The sequence below is a fragment of the Drosophila montana genome, unplaced genomic scaffold, assembly GCF_035044405.1.
Source record: "Drosophila montana isolate Dmon_TW-CO22-7 unplaced genomic scaffold, ASM3504440v1 contig_1853_1, whole genome shotgun sequence".
NCBI lineage: Eukaryota > Metazoa > Arthropoda > Insecta > Diptera > Drosophilidae > Drosophila > Drosophila montana.
In genome coordinates, this window is record NW_026996772.1 from 794,612 (window position 1) to 812,908 (window position 18,297).

Here is an 18,297-nt window from a genome sequence, read left to right on the forward strand (position 1 = left end):
TCCTGGCCCTGGCGCGTCTGGAAGTACTGCATCGGCATCAGCTGTGGAGCGCGGAGCAGGCCAGATCCAAGGATACGTGTGGCAGCCGCTGCGGCCGGAGTAGTCAGCAGATTGGTCACATTGTTGTTGTTAATGTTCACCGTGGTTATGTTGCGCGTTCCATCGCCGGGCGAGCTGTTGTTCTGTAGCCTGAGGAACTTCATGTGAAAGAAACGCGGCTCGTCCTGGCTGCTGCTGCGGCTGCCGGGATTGAAGTAGCGCATCTGCTGTGCCGCCGTGACGGGCGTGTTGAACAGAAGCAGCTGCTGCACCTGTGCGGGGGTCAGCTCTGCAGCGGGCAACAGATCCGCATAGTCCAGTTCCAAGGCGCCGACGCCGCCGCCGCCGCCGCTGCGATCAGCCTCTGCCGCCTGCTGGCTGCGCTGCTCCTCTGCATAAATGCTTGAAGCCAGATGCTTTGCCTGCTCCTGCTGCTGCTGCTGCTGATGCTGCTGCTGCTGATAGCGGGCGAATGCCGCACGTTGCAAGTTGGGGCGTCCGTAAGGCATTTCAAAGTACTCATCGTTCGAGTTGAATGTCGTATGCCACAGCGGCAGCCCGAACAAGGCCTCCTGCGTGGGTCCCGTGCTGGTGGCGCTTGTCTGCACACGCCGCTGCCTGCCCACATTGGCCGCCCGGCCGCTGTCCAGGCCCAGGCAGCTGAGCAGGGCCAGCGCCAACACCAAAGTACGTCCCACTTGCATTTGCATCATTTTGTTGCTCCTTGCTACTTGCTGCTTGCTGCTTGCCACTTGCTGCTTGCTGCTTGCCACTTGCTGCTTGCTGCTTGCTGCTTGTTCAGTTGATGGCTCGAAGCGCTGTCTGCTCAGTCCAGGTCGTCCGCCTGGCTTATATACTTCTTGGCCGCCAAGCCAAGCTGCTCCAGCTGGGCAGGCTAATGAGCGCCATTTATCCGGCGGTTATCGCGGCCGCTTATCAGCTGGCTGGGTCGAGCGGCCGCGGCTTTCATCGCGATAGCCCAGAGAGCTCATTAATTTTGCTTCGCGAAACTTTTGTGCGATCTTAAGCTGCTTTAATATGGCTACCAAGAACTTGACGCTAATGGCGGAGCACCTCGCACCATTGCCAGCATTTGCGAGCCGCTTATACACTTCTATATAGATGATCCTCAGCTAATTGCATCATTAATGAACAATTTATAACTGCAAAGTGCGTTGCTTATCCCCCTTTCCACCCACTCTGCGCTTTGAGACCCAATTTCTTGCAGCACTTGCTTCGTCTCCTGTCAGCTGGCAGCTGGCAGCATCTCTTTGCCTATTTGCCTGTTTGTCTGTTTAGCCGGAATAGCCAGCGATTTTTCCATTTTGCCTAGAGAAATACATAGATATGTATATTTTGTTGCACAGGCTGCAGCCGAATCCCCCTCCCCCATTCCCTTCTGCATCTACCTAACCCTCAAGCTATATGCCAACCGACAATTTTGTTATGCCATTTTCATGCAAGAGCTAACGGATCGGACTAGCGGGGGAAGGAGGGTGGGGGATAGGGTAGGCGTGTGGTTCCTTCTCTTTTATCTTACTATCTCCACCCCTCTCGCTTCCTTTCTCACTGTCTATCTCTCTTGCGCTCTCTGTTTGTCTTGGCCCAATGTGTCAAAGTCAACTTGGTAAAAAGTTTGCTTTTTATTATTTCGTTGCCTTCATCGTCGCCGTCGTTGGCACTTTTTGAACTTGCCACTTGCCGCTTGCCGCTTGCCTCTTGCCGCTCGTCGCTGCCTCCGCTTCTGCTTTCCGCTCCGCTTACGGTATACCGACCGAGCGAAAATATTATAGCATAGCATACTTTCCGGCGCTGGCCAAAATAAGTACGAAAACAGTGCTCGCTGAAATTGGGCAACGAGTGAACCCAAATAGCAAAAATATGATGGAAAAATGCTATCAAATGGTGTACGCACGACTACCGGATACCCTGTACGCCGGCTGAATTGGTTTTTGGATTCGAAAATGCTTTTGGGTAAGTTAAAGTAAAGGTAAGCTTAAACTTATTTAAGATTAATAAGTATGCTTAATCATAATTATTAAAGCAGCTTTAAGGTTTGATTAATAATATTAAAAATTATAATTATTAGTACTATTCACAACTTGACCTCGACAGCTCGGACATCTTGATTTATTAATTATTATTAATTTTATTTCAGATATGTAATAGTATGATTTTTAAAAATGTGTGCCAGCCCGATAACGATAATATCAAGTTACCCTTTCCATACTGCAGATACATTTGTCGACTGTTGGGTTGGTGCATCATGAACGTGTTGTTTGGGGGTGGGCGTGGTAAAAAAAAATACTATGCCATAATACGACTTTACCAGCGGCGTCGACTGCACTTACAAGCCGCTGCCCGCGACCATGCCCCGCCTGCCCCACACCGCCCCTCTCCTGTCTCCATCCCTCTTGTTGTTTGCGCACTTTGTGCTCGCGTTTCTTTTCTCTACTTAAACAGTTTTTTGTCGCAATAAAAATTTAAGTCGATTTTATGGGCACAAAAAGCAAGTGGAAAACCGAAGTCTCAGTCTTGAGTTTGAGTTGTGAGTTGCGAGTCCCGCGTCCTGAGTCCTGCGTCCTGAGTCCTGTGTCTGGAGTCTTGAATCGTGGCATCAGCTCTCCGAATGCAAAGCAAAGGCAGAAATTACAGTTCTCGGGCAAAAAGTTTCATTTCTCTGGCGATTTTGTTGTCTCAACTTTGCATTCATATGCAAGCGAGCGTGGGATGGGACGGGGCGGGGCACAGTGGCGGCCGCAGGCGGGCGGGGTCGTCAAAAATTGGAAGGTTTATTTAAATTTCAACTTGTTTCGAAAACGTTTAAAAAGTTTCCGCTACTAACTGACTGCTGATAACACAAAGTATCTCCGACCCAACGCCGCAATCATTCCGCTGCCATGCCCCGACAGCCCGACCGCCCGACCGCCCGACTACCCGCCCCTTTACCATCGGCGCGACGCCCCCGGGGCAAGTTGAAACAACTGGCAAAGTTGATGCGGCTTGTCCTCAGCCAGTCGAATGCTGGCAAAGGGTTGCTCGGTGCGCGGGGGTTAGGAGGGCTTGACAAAATTAGCACAAAATATTTTATTTACTTATTTTAAATGTATTTTCACATTATTTTTAAAATGTTTTCCCACATTCGCTTGTGGGAATGTGCCAGACAGGCTCCTTGGCTGGGGCTATAAATAAGATTGTGCCCTCTTAAATATAGATAAAATACGTCAGAAGGATGAGCTGACACATGTGGTGGGCGGCCAGTCAATCAAAATCCGAAAACCGCCTCCTGGATGTGGGTCACAAGCCGGGCAAGCATGGACAAGTTGCTGGCCTCTCCATGTGAAATTGATTAGCTCAGCGTTGAGCTGGCATTGTGGAGAAATATGTGTGTGAGAATACAAATGAAATATGTATTTTTGTCATCTTTCGGACCAAAAATATAACAATATATTCTACTTATTTTTGTGTAAAATTACTAATTATTGTTTAATTGTACAAATTGGTCGTCACTTAAACCAAATGCAGGACAAGATTCAACCTAAAAACGAATGCAGCCCACAAAGATGTCCGCATCAATACAGTTATATTTGTATTTTATATTCTCGTTTTATTATAAATGTATTTTAATTATAGTACAAATTTCTCACAGTCAGTTAATCAGTCAGTCAATCAGTTAATCTGTCAATCAGACAGGACAAACAGTTTAATATGAATTGATGTGAAGGCGGTTTAAGCGTGTAAATCAAATGTTATAAATAGCTCTTCTTGAAACCAGCCAAACCCTACTCCATATTCTAACCCATTCTATTCTTGTATAGGAAATAAACATGACGGCAGCCTGGCGTTAGCTGGTCTAAAATTTGGAATAGCGCGTATTAGTTGCTCAAGGTGTTGGACAACGGCAAGTTGGGTGAGCTGGCAAGTCCGTTGATCTGGCAACGCCTCTTTTTATCCTGACCATGTGCCGCTCATTAGCAGCCACTTTGGGCTTGACACTTTCAGAAGATGAAAACGCCGACGTGGACGTGCATCAGCCTGGTAATGGAGGCAATGAAGATGAAGATGTCCGCATCCAGGACAACGACAACGACATCGACGATGACGATGACGATGACGATGAGCTTGAAGCATCGTCTGTCGTCTGCCGTCTGTCGTCGCCAGCGTCAAAACGAAGTGAGTCGCAACTAATTTCAGTTTAATTTGTGTCAGTTTTTGTCTTAGCACCGCCGCTTTTCTTTTCACACTTTCCCGCTTTTCCGCTTTCCCGCCAAGACGTCGTCGTTACTTATTATCCTTTGGCTTCAACGTGCGACGTGTAAATGCTGCTAATGACGTCGTCGTCAGGACACAAAAGGCTCAACGCTGAGCGCTCGGCGCTGAGTGCCCATCGCTCAGCACTCAATGTGCTGTGCGGAATGCCTCAGCCGCTTCCCAACCAACCAACCAACCAACCGACTGACTGGCTGACTGACTGGCTGACTGTCGTTCGGTCGTTCTGTCTTTCTGTCTGTCTGGCAGCGTCTTTAATGACTTCCTTCTTTAATTTGGCGAATTTATTATTTTAATTTGCGCGCTTTACGTTTTTCGTGGCAAATTCGCTGGGCGAATTTTCGGTTTCGATTTCGATTTCATAATTAGGGCTCCAAGTTGAAGTCATTTTTGGGTTGCCAGGGGCAAAGACAAGCCCTTAAACCAGAAAGCTTCAAATCCATCTGCCTCACGATGCCATCGCATCCGCAGCTCGCAGTTCGCAGCTCGTGGCATGCGGCCCCGCAGCCCGCAGGCCCCCTCCACCCCGCATCATTCATCAGGAACATAAACCGCCAGCGTCCATGATGTTAATGCGCTTATTTTCATGTTAATTACCAACAGACAAAGCAGCTTCATCAGGGGCCATAGTTTTGGCTGGCCGAGCGACATGGTCGGCAGGGCCTTTGACGAGGACCGCCCGCTGCCAGTAGATGGCGCTTCACGTTGGCTGGCCCGCGGGCTAAGCGACCTGGTGCTCAGATTTTTGGCAGGCGATTTAAATAATTGACAGATTTTCGCATTTCGCTGAACGCCGTCGGGCGACTGTTTTTATGTATTTCTCGTTCGCCATCTTGTCAGCCGTATCGGCAGGGGGTCAATGGGTTCTTTAAACAGCTCCACATCATCTCGCTCGCTGTCTCTCTCTCTCTCTCTCGCTCTCTCTCGCTCTCTCTCTCTCTCTCTCCTCTCTCTCTCTTTCTTTTTATCTCCATGTGCATCTTAAATTTCATTCTCCACTTCTGCTTGGTACCCGCTTTGTTTTCTGCCACATTAAACTGTTTTATCTTTACGAGATTATGTCTGCTGTTTCCTCCCACTCGCTCTCTCTCTCTCTCTCTCTCGCTCTCCCGCTCCCTCTTTCTAATGTGTATGCGTATGCCAGACAAACTCTTTGCCCAAAGGATTTGTGTTTGACAAAGTTAAATGCACGCTGCGCCCAGGCACGCAGCAACAAGCCCCACATTCCCTTATCCCTGCCACTTGCCACTCTCTTCCTGGTTCTATTCCCATTTCTGCTCGCCTCCATTGTTGCCTGCTCTATTCAATATTGGTTTATTGGCCAGTTGAGCTTTTCCTCGCGATTGGAGCTGTTTAACCCGAAAGCAGCCCTAGGTTATGGCTACACCTGATAGCTAATGGTTATCAGGACGTAGAACGGCAACTGCTCGCTACGAATTGGCAACTCAAATTGTTTTAAAGAGAAATAGTATCGAATCGAATTTGAGCCTCGAATCGATATTTATCGATTTTGTTAAAATGGGGCAGTACAAAAACTAGTTTAATATTAAGAAATACTCAGTTCTGATCAAATGTGCATTTATATACTCTATAGATTCAACGCTATTCCATGGGCTAAAAATCTTCTGTCTGTAGAGTCTATCTATAGTTCCTCGGGGTCTTTCAGCATCGGGGAGGCTACACAGATTTGCTTAAATATTCAGAATGTTAAGACCCTCCCATAGCTTTTAACGGTACGAACTGGAATCAGTTATTCCGTTCCGATCACATTTGCATATGCATATATACTGTATAGTTTCTTCTGTCTGTAAAGTCCATCCATAGTTCCTTAGGTCTAAAGCATATTGATGTGTGAGACAAGCTTTGACTTAGGCTATGCTTACATATGTCTGGCAACGCTATGGCACAACTTTTGATTGCCTGGCAGCCCTGTCGACTGACTTAACCATAAATGGCAACTGCATTCGAATTTGTTTATGCATTTTATGTTGACTTTGCCACCTTTGAGTGGCTGCAGTTGCAGTTGGGCCACCTGGCGCAGCCAGCGATAAAACCCACACATACACAACGCAAAATACTATGCAACACACACAGGCACACACACACACACACACACACACACACACATACGCACAGCATCTCACAGAGGCGCTGACAATGAGCTGCAGCCCCGGCGTGCAAAAACAATGAGGTGATAAACTTGAAGGCTCAACGCACAACAGCGATGGCAACGACGGCAACGACAGCGACCCGACAGCGACGCGACGGCGACGTCGACGTTAGCGTCAACGTCAGCGTCAACGTCAACGTGGAAGTCAACGTGGCGCACATTTTGATGGCACCTTGGGGAGGCGAAGTCATAGCGAAAACAGAAGTGCAGCAGCCGTTCCTGGTCGAGATCGGGCAGAGGTATGCCAGGGGTATGTCAGGGATTGTTCCACGGATCTTTCATTGCGGGCCAGGGGTAGGTGGGTTGGGGCTGGATTGCGTGGCGGTGTGTGTGTGTGTGTATGCGTTGGTGTTGTGGGCATTCGTGTGCATGCAAACAACAAAGGAAAATCAGCAGGCGACTTGCCTTTATTGTTGTTGTTGCTGCTCTTGCAAGTTTCCATGCAGCCCCCAGACGTTGCGCGCGCGCTAGTGTGTGTGCACGTGTGTGTGAGTGTGAGTGCGAGCAAGTATTTCTTTTTCTGCTCTTTAACGTTTTTCAAAAAGAAGAAAGTTGGTTGACTTTTGAATGACTTTCTGGCGCTCGTTGGGGGGCTCACTGTAGTTGTAGTCGTAGTTGTTGCTCTTGTTGCCGATGTTGTATTTGTTTGTTTTATGTGTTAAGTGCGCTGGGCCCAAGCGCGCAAAACTCTTCTGTTTCTTGTTGCTTGTAACTGACGCTGATGCTGACATCGCAGCCCAAAAGCCATAACCCTCAACCCACTAGCCCGCAGCCCGCGGCCCGCAGCCCGCAACCCACAGCCCGCAATCAACAACTTGCAACTCGCAACCAGCAGCACGCAGCACGCAACACGCCGCCGCGTCTCCGCACACAGAGCGCACCCTCATAAAAGTGTTGAACAAAAAGTCGCATCAAGTAGAGCCGAGTCGCAAAATCTAGCTACAATTAATGTGACAAGCCGGCAGGGGCAAGTGATCTGTGGTATTACAAAAGGAACATCCTTTGTCCTGGATTGATATGTACTTTTTGAGTGTAATGCTGCCATATAGCTTAAGAATATATTTATTATTTGTAGCATAAGAAGAAACATTGAACAAATCTTTGAATAGCGTAGAGTCCAATCTGCTGCTCCAAAAAGTATGCAACACATATTTCTGCGGAACTGCTGCGGAATCGTAATTAAAAAAACCAGTGCAAGTTTTGTTGGTTAGCTTTAAGCAATTAGTTAAATGATTAATTAATTAATAAATAATTAATTTTAATTTAATTGGGTTTGCTCAAAATATGTGTCTTGTGTAGAGAAGCCTCAATCTTGACTAATATGTAGATCGACATACTACACTAGTTAACAAAATTTAATTTTTATTCTGGTAAAGGGCTGTAGTTTCTTTGATAAAAAAATGTATTTATTTATTTAGTTTTTCTTCAGAGTTTAATTAGCAGTGAGTTGCTGTATTTCACAATATTTGCGCATAGCTTACCTGATGTTAATTAGCAATATGTTTTGTGAAATAATAATACCTAACAATTTTAAAAAAAGCTAAAAGAAAGTCGCTTCCTGAAAGCCTTAAGAAAGCTGCTAAATATTGAGAATATCTTAAAGAAGATAAACGGACTTAAATAGGAAAGCATCCAGTTAATAAAAATTATATTAAAAAGCCCAAAGAATTGTACTTTGCACCCTGCAGAAACATTTTAAGATTCCCAGTCGCAGAGACATACTAGAAATGTGCTTGAAGCTGTTGAAGCTTTAAGTGCGCTTTAAGCGCACTTTAACCGAATAACAAGAATTGTGTTGACTAGCTTTGATAGCAAGCAAAGCTTTTATAGGGTATTGCTGAGTGGAATTTGTTGCACGACCGAGCTATTTTAATTACTGTTGCGGACTGTATGCTGAGCTCCCCCCTTACCCGGACGCAACACAAAGGGCATTTTTAATTTGCCAACTGGACGCTACACAAATACAAAGAGACGCAATTCCAATTGGAGTTCTAGTTGGAGACGAAATTTGAGCTTTTGGTTAACATTTTATTCGTTTGTCACTGCGTCTGATAAAGTCAAAACTGGAGCATCTAAGCGGGAAATGGGAAACCCTTGCCAAGTCCTTGCGCTGTCCTGACTAGACCTCCTCATCATCGCGGATGATACGCACTTGCTGGCGGCGGCGCTGCGGCTGCTGACGACGACGCTGCTGCTGCTGCTGACGACGACGCTGCTGCTGACGGCGGCGCTGCTGCTGCTGCTGCTGCTGCCTGTTGACCGGACGGCGCTGTCCATTGCCACGACGCTGATTGGGACGACGGCGACGCACCTGCTGGACGCGGCGGTTGCCATTGCTATTGCCATTGCGGTTGCCGTTTCCGTTGCCGTTGCGTCTGCGAATGCGACGACGGACTCCGGCGCCGTTGGCATTGACGCGGCGGCGCTGCTGCTGGCTGGCGCCGGTGGGTCGTCGACGGCGTCGACGGCGCTGCTGCTGCGTGTCCTGCTGGCCACGTGGCGCATTGGGTGTGTCGCTCGCCTGCTGCTGCTGCTGCTGCTGCTGCTGCTCTTCAGCCTGCTGATCTTCAGACGGTGCCGCTTCGGTTGCCTGCGGCTCGGCATTGAGCGGCTGCACCTCGCCCACCTTCACATTGGTCACCTGATCGCAGGGCACGTCGCTGTAGATGACCACGTTGCCATAGTTGCAGACGATCTGCTCCTCCTCGGCTCCCTCGGCCTGGCGTGGCTCGATGCGGCCTATGCCGCGCTTGTCCTCGATCTCGTAGATGTTGCCCGACTTGGTTATAAAGCCCGTCACCTGCAACGGCTTTCCATCCTGCACCGTCGACTTTGGCTGCTGCGCCTGAGTCTGTGACTGCGACTGCGGCTGTGTCGCCACCTGAGCTGCCTCCACGCTGACCGGCACCAGATGCTTCTGCTTCATGGGCGGCGCATTGATGATCATCAGCGGTTTGGTGGGCTTCGCTTCCGTTTTGGGCGCGCTGGTTGGCTTCAGCGTGGAGCTGAGCAGCGGCGCTGCCGTTGGACGCAGCTCATCCCGTGCTGCAGTCGGCCAGAGGGAAACGCAACGAATTGTCAGATTTAGTGGGTTTTGCTCGTGCCAAAGGGGATCAAAAAAATTTACCGCTCACCAGTGATAGGCCACTGGCCAGGGCCAGGACCAGGACCAGCAGCGATTCTATCCATAACATTGTCCACTTCATTGCTTGCCTTGTGTGTGCCAACTGAATCGGGAATCGAGAAGAGCCGCCACTTATATCAACTTCTTCCCACCGAAAGATCGGTGCATAAATCATTAGCTAACGGCTCTTTTAGCTTTTTGCTGCCAACTGCGAGCGCTTCTCTGCTCTTCAGCCAATCTTGAGGCTGCATAATTAGCCACATATCGGGCCCTCGGCCTCAGAGTTCAAAGCACGTCTAATGCCGGGTCGACCCATTTACGGCAGCTTGCCAAGCAGCCAACCAGCCGTAGCCGTAGCCATAGCCGCAGCCGCAGCCAGAACTCTCGGCTTTCTATTGCGCGCGTTCTGGGCAGAGTTCAATGCCTGAACTCTGGCTTCATTATCATTTTTGCCTATTTACCAATTTCTTGGCATTTTTTCTATTTATTTATTTATTTCTTTTGCTTGATTTTTTTTTGCTGTTTTTGTTTATGCAAATTAGCATTTCGGTTGATCGACTCGCGACTCCCGTCCGCGGCCAAAGCTAATTTCACAAACGTGCTTGGATCGTGAATTCTTCGACTAGTTGACCAGGTCCAAATGATGAAGCTTAATAGCCAAATCGAGCCAAAGCTGCTGCTAAATCAATATTAATGTGTGTACCTGTGCTTGGCACTACTTACATATGACTATGTTGCTGGAACTTAATTTATTTATTTATTTTCGGTTAATTTTTTCTTTTCAGAAATTGAAATTGAATATTGATATTTATTTACTGGCATTATGTGGAATGTGCATACAATTTATTTAATTATAAACTATTGTGACAAGGTCGTGTAATAAAAGGTAATTACAAAGCTTAAACACAAATGTGCTGCCAAATGAACTTTACAAGCTCACAACAAATCCGCGTTAATTATAAGAATTCAAAATTTGAAATTAAAAACCTTAAGTGACAGACAGTTTATGACATCCAATTGGCATAGTTCAATTTATTTGTGCGCCTTGATTAAATGGCAGCATGTAATAATTTATGCCACAATAAATTGAAATTCAAATTATATGTACAAATTTCTTAAAATATATAAAACTTCATTTATTTTTTAATATTCAGAATAAGAGCTGAACAACTTTAATAGCTTTGTTTTTGTTGCAGATTTGGCAGTTGATCAATATAAAAAACTTATGTTTATATATCTATATAAATAAAATATTGTCAGCTATATTGAATTGCAATTTACATGATATTTAATTATTAGTAAATATAATGATATGATATGATATGATAGAAGTATGATAGAAGCCACAAGAATGCGTTCTCCACTTGAAGCGAACAGACGTGTTTTTTTTGTGCTCTCCGTTTTGTTTTCGATTTAATAAAACACCGGCGTTTTAATTATTTATATTTTATATATTTCTACTATTCTGTTCGCCTTCTCGGTTTATTTTTTATTTATCGCGAGTGCATGCTTGTGGTCTGTGCATTTTTGTTATTTAAATATTGTTTCTTTTAAACTTGTGTTCTTGTGCATTTTTGTTTGTGCGCTTGCGCTATTTAGCTCTGTGGGTAAGCTTCTTGTTGTTGTTTGTTGTTTATGTTTAACTGCACATCGCCTCTCTGGTGTGCAAGATTTCGTGGGCAAGCAAGCAATCTATAAATAGACTACTCTCGCACTCTCGCGCTCTCTCACCTTTTTTTTTCAACTTGCGCTTTGATCTTTTTCTATCTTTTTTCGATCTTTTTGCCGCTTGTTGGTGCTCCATACGCTATTAATCTAATCTAAATAACTCTCTTTTTACATTTGGCTGTGTTATTACAGTAGAGACCCATAATAATGGACCATAAAATTGTCTGTTTTATAAAAACTTGCCAAATGCCAATTACGGCAAGTCAATCCAGCATACCTTGTTGGCTGTGTGATAATGTCGTGCATTCTAAATGTGCGGGTTACACTGGTCTTGTGGGGGATGCTGTTGCCAAACGAAATGGTTTGCACTATAGTTGCGACTCGTGTAGGGAGATTGATGGTGAAATGCGGGCGTTTATGCGTCAGACCAGGAGTGGCTTTAGGGGTCTGATTGTTGGTTTTCGTAAACTTAACGATCAGCTCACAGCCCTGGACACCCAATTTAATAGCCTTAAACTGTTAGATGAGTCTCCGGGGCCTAAAAAGCCCACTCCTTGTGATCTGCCGTTGCCTAATACCCTTCAGCCTCCGACTGCTATGCAGCAGCCTACTACACCGATTACACAGCAGCTCATCTCGTTTGTTACTCCGGTAGCTGTGAGGTCTGCTGTGGACACTGATTCTGTCCCGAAAAGTGTGACATCGGCACGAGAAAAACCAGTCGAATTATCCGTGTCGTCCGCTGTCGTGGGTGTTCCGAAAGGGCGACAGCAACAATTAAATTTACAACGGCCGCTAGAAGGCTCGTCGTCCGGACTACCGGCTGTTTTAGGTACCATAGTTAATAGTGTTCCCACTGTCCTACCTGTGGCACCTAAGCCTCTAGTCGGTGTTCCACCGAAGAGACTTATTTTTGTTTCTAGGCTTGCCCCTCACTTTTCATCAGATGATGTAAAAGCCTTTATACAGGCAAAAATTCAAGCCCCAGGTATACTGGTGGAGAAATTTAAGTTCGCTTATGAAAGGGATATTGCGTCCTTTAAAATAAGTGTTCCGCCAGAAATATTTACTGATATTTGTTGTAAAGAATTCTGGCCGGAGCACTTAATAGTAAAAGAATATAAGGCCAAAAAGAAAAATCGGACTCCGATTTCATTACCACCTGTTTCTAGTGGCGCACCAACTTTAGTTGCTGCGTCAAAAAACTAAATTCCATCTTTCGAGCTTGCCTACCAGAATGTTAGAGGTCTTAAATCTAAACTCGCTAACCTGTATTTAGACTCTCTTGCTTTCAATTTTCAAATTATCGCTTTAACTGAGACCTGGCTGAAGCCGGACATCTCAGACTCTTCCATTTTTACCTCCAAATACACCCCTCACAGATGCGATCGAGCTTCCCGTACCGGAGGAGGAGTACTCATAGCTGTCGAGTCTGCTCGTTCGTCGCAACGCATTGAACTTCCCATCTCAGAGATTGAGTTGGTGGCTGTGACGAGTTGTATTTGGTACTTTTTCTATCTTTATTACATGTTCATATATACCTCCTCTATCTAACTTGTCTACCTATCAAACCCATCTTAATGCTATTAAATCTATCTCCTCCCTACTTTCTGATGGGGACCTTTTAGTAGTTGTGACTTTAATCTTCCCGATGTCGAGTGGTCATCGCCATCAGACTCAAACTTTCTGTTGCCGTCATCGTCAAACGAGTTTATTGATGGTCTACATGAAATGTCCTTACGGCAGGTTAATTGTGTGCGCAATTCAAGGAACAGATCTCTTGATCTAATTTTCGTGTTGGATTCGTTCGACAGTGGTTGTGCACAGGATCAATCCGCTTACGCTTCCTGAAGACCCTTATCATCCAACTTTGGAAATGGGCATTGATCTACCAGCCCGAGTCCCTATTAAGGGATCGGAATTAGCTGAACGTATGCGTTGTTTCAGAAAGGCTGATTTTCATAAGCTTAATGATCTTATTCTGCAAGTCGACTGGTCCCAACTGTACAATTGTGCAGACATTGATGTTGCCTTGAAACTATTTTATGACACCTTGTACTCGATTTTTGATGTCTGCGTTCCTCTTGATTACCCAGCGAGGCCTGATAGGCCTCCCTGGTTCTCAAGTGAACTTATGAGATTAAAAACGTGAAGTCGAGGTGTTATAAAAAGTTTAAGAAATCGGGAAATCACTCTGATTTCTCCCGCTATGCAGTTGCCCGATCAAATTTTTCTACTCAAAATTCCATCTGCTATAAGATTACCTTCGCCGTTGTCGCCTCCAATTTTCTCATAATCCTAAGCAATTTTTTAACTTTGTCAATTCTAAACGAAAGACATCTATTTTGCCTTCTTCGGTTAAGTTTGCAGATGAGAGCGCGAACACTGATCCAGGCATAGCCGATCTGTTCGCAAACTTTTTTCAAACTACCTACTCCTCCTCTAGGTATAATAAAAATCAGCCTTATCCTTATCAGTTACAGAGGTCAAACTGCATCTTTAATCCCATTATTACCGAAAGTTCGCTTCTTAGCGACCTTAACACTATCAAGCCGGTTTACTCACCGGGCCCTGATGGTGTTCCTGCTTGCGTGCTTAGATACTGCGCTGCAGCATTATGTAAACCTGTTTTAAAACTTTTTGAATTGTCCGTAAACACTTCATCTTTTCCGACCATTTGGAAGGAATCATACATTATCCCTCTCCATAAGAAAGGGAGTAAGTCCGATGTCGAAAACTATAGAGGTATTTCCAAATTATCCGCTATACCTAAAGCTTTTGAGAGAATTATAACATCTCAACTGCAGCATTTATGTAGTTCTATTATTTCACCTTCCCAGCATGGGTTCGTGAAGCGCAGATCTACAACCACTAACCTTCTTGAGTTTACTTCGTTTGTAATTGATGGGTTTAAGAAAAGAAAGCAGACTGACGTCATCTATACTGATTTCAGTAAGGCTTTCGACTCTGTCAACCATTCCTTGCTGCTTCATAAATTATGCCTTCTCGGCTTCCCAGTCAATCTTTTGAACTGGATTTCAGAGTATTTGCGTAACAGAACCCAAAAGGTTCTTTTCAGAAATTCATTCTCTAAACGTATTCTGGTGACTTCCGGTGTTCCTCAAGGTAGTCATCTTGGCCCGCTACTCTTTACTCTTTTCATCAATGACCTTCCCTCGATACTGTCTCACTCTCGAGTATTAATGTATGCTGATGATGTAAAATTATGCCTTGCATATAAGGATATGGCATCATGTTATCTCTTACAAGCGGACATTGATGCGTTTCAGGCTTGGTGTCTAGCCAACCTGTTAAGCTTAAACTGCTCTAAATGTAAGGTAATGACCTTCTATAGAAGCCCTCCTCAATTGGTTTCTTACAACCTTGACAGCATACCGCTTGAGCGTGTTAATAGTACTTCTAATGAAGTTAATGATCTAGGTGTCATCCTTGATCATAAACTTAAATTCGACTCTCATGTTAATACCGTGGTCGATAAGGCCAGAATAGTTATGGGTTTCATCAAGCGATGGTCGAAGGAGTTTGACGATCCGTACACGACAAAAACACTTTATATATCTTTGGTACGACCTATTCTTGAGTATGCCTCATGTATCTGGTCACCACAATATGCTACCCATCAGGACAGAATTGAATCCGTTCAGAAACAATTCTTGTTGTTTGCCCTTAGTGGTTTAAATTGGGATCCTCGTGTGCGGTTACCGTCATACTCCAGTAGACTTCTGTTGATTAACCTTCCTTCTTTAATTAATCGTAGAACCATGCTGGGTGTAATATTTATTCATAAATTAATTACTGGTGAAATCGACTCTTCTGTGTTGACTAGCCAATTAAATTTCTCTATCCCTACTAGACTAACACGTAATTTTGTACCTTTATCGCTTCAATTTTGCTCAACTAATTATGCCTTGCATGAACCGTTCAGGGTTCTCTGTGATGACTATAACAAGCATTACAGAGTATTCTGCTCGGAAGCTTCTCTTCCTCGTATAAAGTCTTCTATTCTAAACTATTTAGCAAGTAGATAGTCCTATCTTTATTTGTAATTGTATTTGTACACATACTCGTAGTTTGTATATTTTTTTTTCTTTAATATTTTTTTTTCATATTTACTTTGCATTTCGTGTCGTACGTTACACGACTGCGCCCCTCGGTCGGTTGGGCGGGAGGTGGGATGCAGTACGTTGCATCGGGATTCGCGTTAAAAAAAAAAAAAAAGACACACAGACAGATAATCAGTTAACTATCAACTGTTCGGCCTATTATGGGCTGAAAATATTTTGTTTTGTTTTCTAAACAGAATATGCCTTAAAATTGTATATAAATTTAACATTTTCCAATAAGTCAAATTCTTTTACATTTGAATGATAAAGTTAGGAGTTGGAAACAAAAACCAAAGCCATGAACCGCCACATAAGAAATTAATAACAAGTTGGAACAGGTTCTAAATTTTTATTAATTAAAATCATTCTAGTTAGTATCAATACTTGACCTAGTATACCCTGACCTTTGTTTGAAATATTACAAGCGCCAGACACTGGAATTGAAACCCGGAAACTTGCAGGCCAGTTGCTTTAATGTGGCTTATTTATGTTATTCAAGTTTTTGCTGTAATCTGAACGAATCCCATTAATATTAATAATAGCAGCAGATCTATTTACCTGCTGGATTTACCTTTCACCAACATATGATTCATCAACTATCTTTCGCGTTTATTTTACCAATCAAAACGCAGTCAGCATTTGGGGGTGGGGTACGATATGATTCGACTGATTCGCGTTAGGCTTGGCTGGTGTCAAATTCTTCATGTTTGGCTGATCAATTAGCAGTCAAAGGTTTCATATATACATATGTATATATATGTATATTTATATACGCTCTCAACTGGGTCACTTCGCTGCCAACATCATGGAAAACTTTTGCGTTCAAATTGTTGTCATGTTTATTGTCATTAAAAAATTACAAAAAAAAAAAAACTATATAAAATATTAAAAACTGGTGTTCATTTTAGTACATGCACTAGGGTATATTTGTTTAGTGCCTCGTCTGGTCCTTCTGTTTCATTTGGTAGCTGCGCAGAGCCTCGGCGAGCTGCCTGATGCTGTCGTCGCCTTGGCGCTTCTGTTTGCGCTCCTGCTGCTTCTTGAGCTCCTTGCACATCTTCTTTAGCTTCTTGCGCTCCTTCTTTGCGGACTTCTGCTCGCTGCTGTCGTCATCCTCCTCCGAGGAGGAGGAGCTGTCCCGCTTGCGGCGCCTACGCAGCTGCTCACACTTTGCGAGCAGCTCCTTCGCCTCCGCATCTTCATCTTTGGGTGTTGTGCTCGCATCTTCTGGCTTGGCTGTGGTGGTTGTTGTCGTTGTTGTTGTTGTTGGCGTCGTTGTTGTGGCGGCAGTTGTGGACTCTTCCGACTTGGGCTTGGGTGTGGTTGTTGTTGTCGTCGTTGTGGGGCTCGTTGTAGACTCCTCCAAATTGGGCTTTGGTGTCGTCGTCGTCGTCGTCGTCGTCGCCGATGTCGTTGTGCTGCTCGAATTTTCTTCTGACTTGGGCTTTGGTGTGGTTGTTGTTGCTATTGTCGTTGTCGTACTAGCTGCACTGCTTGGACTAGGCGTTGTGCTTGTTGTTGTCGTTGTTGTCGTTGTCGATGAGCTCTCCTCGTTGTTCTGCGGATAGGCGCTGCTGGTCCAACAACAGCAGCTGGCCAGGATTAGGCAAACTACCAGCGTTTCTTTGAGCATTATCATTGTTAATTTTCCTATGGCAGTTCAATCAACACTAACCGCCCGGCCGAGCATTGCACATGTTTATATTGGTGCTTTAGCGCGCACATAACTACCCTCCCCTGGCCCACAACTTCAACCGCTAACAAAGACGTATGTGGACTGGTTTTTCAATAGACATACATACATTTGCTAACTACAAAATTTATTTGAGTTTTATGTTTATTTACGGGGATTTTGTCTGAATGCGCTACGCGAAAATTGATGGCGTCCTCCCAATTGGCAGCGATTTCTCTTCTACTTTTCCGTCTGTGTTAGTTCTACTCGAATTTTCTTTATATAAATATTAAATTAAACAGAAAAAAATATTAATTTAATTGAGTTTATTTTATGAAATATTTTTTAGAGAGCATGAATTGATGGGCTAAGCTTTTGGCTCGAGCGAGCTTTAAGTGCGATTAATTGTTGCCACGATTCGAATTAATATGAGCTTATAGTTAAAATAACGACTTACAATGCTTTAACTGTGCATAAATAAACAAGCTTTGAAAGCTTAAGCTTCAAATGATGCAATCAGCTTTTTCTTAAAGCTGAAAGCTCTTCTGTTCGCTCTCGATCCAGCCAATATGTTGCGTATATTAACCTTAACCTTTAACCTTTACGTCGTCATTTATTAGCTCTTTTGATACGTGCTTTAAGCTAAAAGCTCCTTTTTAATCTTTCGAGCTCTTGCTCTTTGGCAAAATAAATTGAAACGTTGAAAGCAAAATGAAGCTTATGACACGATCAATTGGATTGAAATATTACAATATATATTGCTTGTGAATTAAAGCACTAAGCTGGACCAAGCTGATACATTGCTTCAATTTGTTACAATGAATATTGCTTGCGGGTTAAAGCTCGATCAAGCTTTGAAACTACGTTTAAGCTTCAAACATGTTAAGTTGACTTCAAACTGGATTAATTGCCTTGCAACATAATATACAATAAATGTTGCTACCGGGTTAAAGCTCGATAAACACTTTAAGGATAATCTTTGAAAGCTTTAAGCTTGATCTATTGCTTTGTACGAATACAATTAATCTTGTTTCTGGGCTTAAGCTCTACAAACTGATCAAGCTAAAGCATTGAAAGCACATTCAAGCTTCAGACTTGATTAATTGCTTTGCAAGAATACAATAAATGTTGCTTGTAGCCAAAAGCTCGACAAACTGGTCAGGTTTTCAGCTTTGAGCGCTGTCACCTATGCCGCGCTTTGCAGGTGCTCAATTGCTGCAGTTAGATGATT

At 44.3% G+C, this 18,297-nt stretch overlaps 2 protein-coding genes across 2 annotated transcripts; both read right to left on the reverse strand.

Moving 5' to 3' along the window:
- Nucleotides 1-8,597: 8,597 nt before the first annotated feature.
- On the reverse strand, nt 8,598-9,672 carry LOC135441100 (putative uncharacterized protein DDB_G0271606). Its single transcript, XM_064700572.1, has 3 exons — nt 9,602-9,672; nt 9,375-9,504; nt 8,598-9,314 (listed from the first exon to the last, which is right to left on the reverse strand). The coding sequence occupies exons 1-3, from the start codon at nt 9,670-9,672 to the stop codon at nt 8,598-8,600; spliced, it is 918 nt and encodes a 305-aa protein (XP_064556642.1).
- Nucleotides 9,673-16,292: 6,620 nt separating this feature from the next.
- On the reverse strand, nt 16,293-17,139 carry LOC135441158 (salivary glue protein Sgs-3). The gene has a single exon (XM_064700655.1). The coding sequence runs from the start codon at nt 17,031-17,033 to the stop codon at nt 16,326-16,328; it is 708 nt and encodes a 235-aa protein (XP_064556725.1). The 5' UTR covers nt 17,034-17,139; the 3' UTR covers nt 16,293-16,325.
- Nucleotides 17,140-18,297: the final 1,158 nt, after the last annotated feature.